The sequence below is a fragment of the Manacus vitellinus genome, unplaced genomic scaffold, assembly GCF_001715985.3.
Source record: "Manacus vitellinus isolate BGI_N305 unplaced genomic scaffold, ASM171598v3 scaffold_4_pilon, whole genome shotgun sequence".
Classification (NCBI taxonomy): domain Eukaryota; kingdom Metazoa; phylum Chordata; class Aves; order Passeriformes; family Pipridae; genus Manacus; species Manacus vitellinus.
This window is the reverse complement of record NW_021940604.1, coordinates 21,601,553-21,610,182: the sequence shown is the minus strand read 5'-3', so window position 1 is coordinate 21,610,182 and position 8,630 is coordinate 21,601,553. Positions and strand designations below refer to the sequence as shown.

At 45.1% G+C, this 8,630-nt stretch overlaps 1 protein-coding gene across 1 annotated transcript; it reads left to right on the top strand.

Annotated features, from left to right (window-relative positions):
- The first annotated feature begins 660 nt into the window (after positions 1-660).
- On the top strand, positions 661-8,326 carry MFSD4B (major facilitator superfamily domain containing 4B). The gene is given in 4 exon segments (XM_029962697.1): positions 661-676; positions 679-828; positions 3,649-3,765; positions 6,293-8,326. Coding segments are annotated over 4 exon segments (1,533 nt in total). The 5' UTR covers positions 661-663; the 3' UTR covers positions 7,546-8,326.
- The last annotated feature ends 304 nt before the right edge of the window (positions 8,327-8,630 follow it).

Genomic DNA, 8,630 nt, shown 5'->3' with positions numbered 1-8,630 from the left:
ACTGTAGGAGATAAAGACCTTTTATGATCAGTTGTCTGAAAGGTGGAGTTCTGTGATAACACAGATTAAATAAATAAATAAATAAGTGCTGGTTTATAGGGGCTTATTTAACTAATGAGCTCCTCCCGAGCGTGATAGCGGTGTGGTATAAGACAGCAGCGGAGTGTAAGGTGCAAAGTGGAGTGTGAACTGCCCTGAGAATGCCGGTCCTGGAGGCAGAGCAGCGTTCCGAGGAGAAGGCAGCGGCGATGGCAGAGGCGCCTCCATCCCCCTCCCCTGCCGAGTCCGGCGCTCCGGCAGCTCCTCCCGACGCCGTGCGCGGGGTGGAGCCGCGGCCGCGCTCCCCGGGCCCGGAGCGGCCCTCGGAGCCGGCGCAGGGAGCCATGGCCCGTGGGGAGCGGGAGATGTACGTCCGGTTCTCGGGCCCGGGGGAGCCGGCGGAGGAAGAGGAGGCGGCAGGGCCGGCGGCCGGCGGGCGCTGTGGCTGCGGCGGGGATGGAGCCGCCCTGCGCTGGTGCATCACCGGGGCGCTGTGCGCGGCGTTCCTGGGCTTGGTGAGTGAGTCCGTCCACGGGAATGGGAGAGCGGGGGCAGTGGCGGCCCCTTCCCGGCCCGGCCGGGGGAAGGGTCGGGCGAGGTGACCCCGCATCTGCCCTGCAGGGGATGAGCATCGCGGTGCTGGTCCCACCTTCCCCAACCTGGCCGCCAACGTCGGCAAGAACGTCAGCGACATCTACTACATCTTCGTGGGCCGGTCCCTAGGATACCTGGGCGGGTCGGTGATCGGCGGGGTGCTCTTCGACTGCATGAACGCCAGTCTCCTGCTTGGTGAGTGCTGCCCCGTCGGCCCCAAGGCCACCAGGAAAATCGGCCCGTCCCAAACTGTTCAGGGCAACTTGGCCTTCTCCTCAGCGTGCGCAGCCCGAGGGGGAGAGGTGTCGCCCTTACGTAGCGGTGCCGAGTCGTGGGAAGGGGCGCCCGTGTCACATGGTGCTGCAGCTCCCCGTAAATCCCCGTGGCACTTGGTGCTGCTCCCCGTAAATCCCGGCAGTTACGCTGCTGCTCGCTGTCGCCATATTCCACCCTGCTGGATTCCTGACACTACGTGTGCTCGGGCATTACAGCGTCACTGCCAACAGGCTGGGCCCGCTGGGCACATCTGCAGTGGTAGCTGGAATTGAACTGACAAGATCTGTCTGGACTGAAAAGTATGGTTGGATTTTTCTTAGTTTGTATTAAGTAATGTGCCTAGCGTAGATCCTCTTGGAACATACAGTGCCACTCCACGAAACACACAAGCAAAACAGGAAGCTGTGTTTTGGCTGTCATGCACACAGCAGAAACCCCCAGCAGTCATGCTGAGGCACGTTTCTGTGGGGAGAGTTTTCTAAAACCCTTCCCTTACTTAACACTCATCAGACATGATCATCTTCATGTGGACAGAAGTCTGGACATTTTGCCTGGAGTGCCTTAGCCAAATTAGAACTTATTTAAAATGGAAAACATTAAATGCCGTCTGTGATGGTGGAAACATTTAAACTGTAGGAACTGCAGCTGATGATCTTAACAGTTTTCTGGACATGTGGAAACTTGCCTTGGACTGGCCTTGTTCTGGCAGACCAGGGCTGCTCAGCCGTCAGGGTGCCAAGAGCCACACTCAGCACCTAGAAATGAGGGGCTCCTTTTAGAGTTGTGTTAGTGTCACATTCCAGTAGAGATTCTCAGAGCACACCTAAAACAGTGGAAGCTCTGCCTTTTTTTCTTTCAGGTCCAGTAGTGTCAGTGTGTGCCTTGATGCTGTAAGTTAGGGATTAAATCATACACCAGGGCTCACTCTTTTCTTCTTTATTCAGAGAAATTCAAAGAGAGTTGTGCTTTTCTTGAGGGCCGTATTGTAATCACAGGGTCGGTTAGAGAATATGAGAAGATCCCTTTTTCCATTGCTAAATGTTTGAACAAAGTCTCTTCGTATCCCCATGTGCCTGTCTCCTATAAGGAGCAGTCATATCATATAATGTCATTCTCCCCTCTCGTCTTCATTTTCATGGATCAGTTCTTATTTGCTCTTGTTCTAAGATGCCTATATTCAGTCTTCTCCCTGTCCTTTTCCTGTCTTCTCCAGAACACCTGCAAAGTGAGTTTCCTTTAGCCTCCTCCTTGTGCATCTGACAAGGTCAAAGTTGTCTGTGTCTCGCATTTAAGACTTTATCTTCCATAATGGAATCAGTACACCTGTGGAAGTGCATGTTAACTTGAAATAGTTTAGTATTTACTTCTTTTTCTGAGGTATCATGCAGGATAGCTTTCTGTCAACAATGCTTGGAAAATGATTGATATAATCCTTTCCAATCTGGTAGTGCTATGGCAAGACCACAGTTAGAACTACTGACCCTCCTCTCAATTTTTGTCATCTGAGGGCTGCCTGTAAGAGGTTTTGGCTTGTGTAGTTTTACCTCCTACCTTTCAACTGCTGGAACCCTGCTACTGTACTGAGAAAAAATTGAAGACATAATCTATCTTTGTCAGGGTTGCTTTTAAGTGCCAGTCTTCAGGTGTGAAGCTGAAATGGGCAAATGAGCACCTGCTAAGAAGTTAGTTTTCAGCTCTGAGTGGGGCACCTGAGAAGCTGTACTTGATACACCCCATCTCTAGCATTTTCTTCACGCAGCTCAGCATGCATGCCTTCAAAAATGTTTGGAGGCATATATTCCAAGTATCTTGATAGGACTTCAGGGTTCTGGGTATTTATTTTTTCCACTGTTGTTTTTGTTTGGAATTAACCTAAGTTCTTAATTATATCAGTCCCCATCAATCTTTTTAATATCTGCTGCATCTATGATCAGACATTGATTTGAAAAATAAGAGAGACATCTGAAATGATACAAGCCTTCTAAAAACATAATACTGTATATTCAAGATATTAATTGCAGATTATTTTATTATGCAGGTAATTATAAGCATAGAATTTAACTGCTGAATTTCCTCCCAAATGGTAATAAAAATAATTTTCATCTGCTAAAAAATATTTTTTTGGAAAGGCATGTTCGAAGTGTAGTCAGTAATGGCAAAACTAACACAGTTAGTGAATTACTGCTAAATTTATGACGAGAAATTTTGTAACCCTGTCTCTTAAAACTCCAGAAATCCCTTGGAATATATTCCTCATGTGGGAACAGAATATAAATGAAAGTCAGCATATACAGAGGTCTCTTGGTGACCAAGGTGCAATTACTTTAAAGGATTTTAAGAGTTTAGTGATTTGTGTTCTTTTAAAATGGAGCCAAATAAAATGCTGTGCAGTTCTCAGAGGGCAAACTTGATACTGGTTTTGTGGTGAAGTAACATTTCTAGATCACAAGTTTGCAGAAGACTTCTTAGTGTCCTAGCAGCAGCTGCTGTTCCCTTAGCTTTAGCAGGTTTGTCACACAGTGTTTATATCCTGATAAAATTCTTTTTTTTCCAAACGAAAAATGATCTGTTGAACCTTCTGTCTGTTACTGCTCAAACCACGGATTGGGTTGCATCACTTATTAGGGTTATCTGTAACTTTGATAACTATGAATGTATTTGTTTTTCTTGGTCTTCTGTGTAGTTTAAATGGAAACTGCAGTACGTGAAGGTTTTGTTTTATTTTTTAAACCTTTCCAGCATTATCCATGGTTGCAACAACGGTTGGTCTTTATGGGATACCCTGGTGTAAGGACTCCCTGCTGTTAACTGCCTTGATGTCAGTTATTGGAGGCTCCATGGGAATTCTGGACACAGGTAAGGTTCCTTCACCAAAATAATTGGAAACTTCAGGCATACCAAAATGATTGCTATTTTTTCTTGTGACACATCTTGAATTAAAAGAGGGGAGCTGTTTTACCTGACTGGGATTCTTGGATTAATCTAGTCCTGAGGCTTCCAGTGTTTGTGTGTCTGTGACAGGCCTTCCTTTAAGGGGCTTGGGGTGTGGGGTGACCAGTGTGCATTTCAGTGGAACATTACAGGTGTAAAGGAAGTGTCCTGTGCTCTTTAAGCAGTGTTTTCTTTAAATTACAGGAACCAGTCAGGATACGGTTCATTAACATTAGCTGGAGCTGAGTTAATCCTGAGCAAGCTCTCATGTTTGAGAGAGAGATTCTCACAGTTGTTGTATTGGAATGTTTCCCACCTAAAGCCAGCTAGGCAGAAGTTGGGAATTCACAGTAGGCATTTACTGCCATAGCTCACAGCACCATGGCACCTATCTCCCTGAATCAAGGAATATTTTCCACCCTTGGCCGGCTTAGCTTAGGTGGCTGGGAATACAAATTTGCTCTGTCCCCCAAATTGTAAGTCTGTGGCATGTGCATCCTGCAAATGACCTGGAAAGAAAACCAAAAAACAATGACACTTTTGCTAGAAAACTGTTCAAAACCAGTTTTTTAATACGCTCCTTATTGGAGGGAGATGATCTCAGAGATCTTTTCCAGCCTAAATGATTCTACGATTCTGAGATGTACCAGTGAAGTTGCAGAGCAAATGTCTACAGGTGTGGATAGAAAGGTCAGTCATACTGAAGGTACAAAAAATAAACTTCCACAAAAATAAGTTCATAAGTTCATGGGCACAGCTTAGAAAGGATGAGTTAGGGATGGCTGGCTTCAGCAGGTAGTTTTCATCAGGAGGTAAGAGACCTGACATGGCAAGAGACCTGAGCACACTTAGAGATGTCTGGGAAATGCCATCATACTTGCATGTGGAGATTAGGAAATGACTACAAATACATCAGCAGTGGAGTGTTCTGGCATTGCTGTAGAACGTGGTGGTGCAGCTGCAACAGGTGGCTGCTCACCCGGGACCTCTCCAGTGATGTCCCAGCAGCGTGCTGGGAGCCTGGGGATGCTTACTAGCCAGCAAGGTACTTCAGGATCCAGTTGACCAGCTTCAGGGAAGCCTTTATTTCTGAGAAAGAAAGAGCTGGCTCATGTATTAACCTAGCTGTCCAAACAGCTCTGGAAGCACCCCAACCAGGGCCTGGTTGTTGTGGCTCACCTGGTTGGCCACACAGAGGAATGATGGCTGCACATGTGAACCATCTGCCATAATTCTGTGGGGTTTGAGGGAGCTCTGGTAAGATTTAAAAGAGCATGATACAGGGATCCAGTAGTGAAAAGATGGTTTTCTGTGGCACAGGCCATGGTAAATAACCCAAGTGCCAAGGTGCATTTGCTGTCTCTGGTAGGATCATTATACACAGCACTTGGTTGAAAAATCCTTCAGATGGGAAAATCTTATTGGATAATGGTAAAAATACCTTCAGTGGGTGGATGTACTGCTTGGAAGTCAGATCTGAGAGGCAGGGAGACCTCTCAGCCTGATCAGGAGTAGCAGAAGAAAGTAAGAGCAAGGCAGTAAAGCGTAACTGAATTAATTTGGAAGAGTGTTCATGCTGAGTGATAAGGGCTGCTGTACTGCAGTAAAGGAATTTGATTACTGTTCTTGTTTTCCTGCATTTGTCTGAGGGACTACTTTAAAACATCTCTCTGGGATCATATTTTCTAGCATTACTGTTGATCTGAAGGTATTGTAGTTTGATCTTTGCAGTGGTATTGATGTGAACCTTTCTGCTTCTGGAAAGTCCTTTTAATGCAGTTGAGGTAGTTCCAGCCCATCAGAAGCAAGTGATTGATGTTGTTTCCTGGGATGTTGTTTAATGGGACATCTGATTCTTAGTGTTGTGCATTGTTGCTCTTAATACTTAAAGAAATGAGCAGCAGTTAAATTTGTTCTTTTAAAAAAGGCTGAAAAATGCTGTGTATTGTCAAGTAGAGTAATTAGATTGAAAAAGACCTTTAAGGTCATCAAGTCCAACTGTTAAGCCAGCACTGCTGAGTCTACCACTAAACCATATCCCTAATGCCACATCTTCCTGTCTTTTAAATACCTCCAGGGATGGTGACTCAACTACTTCCCTGGGCAGCTTGTTCCAATGCTTGACAACCCTTTCTGTGAAGAAATTTTTTCTAATATCCAACCTAAACTTCCCCTGGCACAATTGTGGCTGTCCGTTGTTGCTGGATTAAACCACTGCGTGGCTCTTAGTTTTGACTACTGTGAATACCCTCCTAAAGCTCAATTAATCACATGGATTTAAGGCAGAATTTCAGTTAACTACTGTTTTGCACATTGTATTTGCTAAATCTGGCATTGATGCACATTGAATTAGTAATATAGGTTATGGTTTGTTTTGTATTTTTTTTTTGTCTTTAAAACAGTATCTGGTCTCAGACTAAAACGACTGAATCCTCCTCTCTCCAATCTGCAGGTGGCAATGTACTGGCACTGAATACCTGGGGAGCAGAGGCTGGGCCACACATGCAGGCCTTACACTTCAGTTTCGCTGTCGGTGCATTTGTGGCTCCAATCCTGGCTAAAATGGCCTTGGGAGGTTCTGAATCTAAAGAACTTCCAGTGGTTGAAAAGACAAACCAATCTGTCCTGAAGTCTGTGCCAACAGCATCAGCTGCATCGGCTACACCAGCACTGCAAGACCATCTTGAGGAAGACTTTTTGTGGTCCTATGTTGTCATAGGGACCTATCTTCTCTTAGTTTCCCTCTTCCTTTTTGTTTTGTATTCAAAGGGCAGCTCAGCTCGAGACAAATCAAAGACTTCTCTGCAGAAGGACAAGCTTGCCAAATACCACTGTGCTCTAATTGGTCTCCTGTTCATATTCTTTCTTTTCTATGTGGGAGCAGAGGTCACTTATGGCTCTTATGTATTTACTTATGCAGTGGTCTTTGCTGAGATGAAAGAAAGTGAAGCAGCTGCTTTGAATTCTGTCTTCTGGGGTACGTTTGCTGCTTGCAGAGGACTGGCAATATTTGGTGCTGCTTTCTTGTACCCTGGCACCATGATCACACTCAGTCTTGCAGCATCTGCTGTCTCCTCTTCAGCCTTGGCCTTCTTTGCACATTACCGAGCCTCCCTGTGGGGGGGAACTGCCGTGTATGGAGCATCAATGGCTTCTGTCTTCCCCAGTGGCATTTCCTGGATAGAACAGTACACGGTCGTGGAAGGAAAATCGGCTTCTCTGTTTGTGGTTGGTGCTGCGCTGGGTGAGATGTGCATTCCTGCTGTGGTGGGGTATCTCCAAGGCAGGTTTCACCACATTCCTGTGGTTATGTACGCTGCCTTCGTGTCTTCTGTAATGACAGTTGTACTCTTCCCAGTGATGTACAAATTGGCCACCTCTCCCCGTGAGAATGACCTGAAAGAAGTGAGTGACATCGAGACCCAGAAAGCTTTGTTGTCAAACTCAAGGCTTACGGAGGATGAAGAGGATGAGGATGATGATGAGGATGTGAGAGAGTGGAACGAAGCAGACTTTGAGGTAATAGAAATGAATGACAAGCTCAAAAACTCTCTGATAGACACCTCCCAGAAGATATCAAGGGACTTTCCAGCCCAAGTCACTCTCCAGCCCCCTCTGGACAACGTATCAGGTGATTCTCCAGTGGTTGCTGGTGGCTCCCCTGGGAGACAAAATGGGAATGTTGACTGGGAGAAGAGTGATTAAAGTCAAAGCTGACTTTCTTTTTTTAAAATGGAAATTCGGCCTGCAGCGATGTGTCTCAGAGTGGGCAGGTCCTCAGTGATGTGAATGGGGTGCCATGATAAATGTGTAGGCTATGCCGAAACTGTTAAAATGTTGAGATGTTTTCTAAGTGTGAGGCATGCATCCAAGTATAATATGCTGTGATAACTGGGAAAGAAGGGGACTGCTCAGACTACTCAGTTTTTTGGGATTGGTGAACAGTGCAGGTCCAAGGTGCTTTGTCACAAAATGTTTTCACGAGAGAGGAGAGAGAACTGTTATCTGTTACGCTGAACTTTTTTACCTTGTGAAAGAGGAATATTTTTATTGCATTTGAAAGTTGTGTGTGATCAGGAAATCAGTTAAAATTTCAGGTGATGCCCACCGGCTGTAAATTGAATAACCTTTTGGCAAAATATATAGATTCCTGGTTCTATCACTAAGATGAGAAAAAACTGGAAATTATTTCTTGGGAGTGGAACCATGCCTTTGGGTCACTTCAAAGCAGTTTATGGGAAGAGGCACAAAATGGGTCATTGTTAATCTGCTCTAATGCACAACTCTGACTTATTGAACAGTGGTGACAAATCTAAATAATCTAAAATATTTGTGATTTTAATTACAGCACTACCACCGAAATCAACAAATATATGTAGAAGATGATAAAATTATCATAGAATCATAGAATGGTTTGTGTTGGAAGGGACCTTAAAGATCACTTAGTTCCAACCTTCCACTAGATCAGCTTGCTCAGAGCTCCATCTAGCCTGGCCTTGAACACTTCTCTGGGCAACCTGCTCCAGTGCCTCAACACCCTCACAACAAAGAATTTTTTTCCTAAAATCTAATCTAAACCTACTTTCTTTTAGTTTGAATCCATTGCCCCTTGTCCTGTCACTACATGCCCTTGTAAAAAGTCCCTCTCTGTCTTTCTTGTTGGCCCCCTTCAGCTAAAAGAGATTACTTAACATATGGTATTGGCATAGGGATGTGTTATTTTTAAGCCAGTTGTTTAAATTAAAGTTACAACAACTTCTCTGGTTTCCTGTGCCAAGACTTTCACGAAG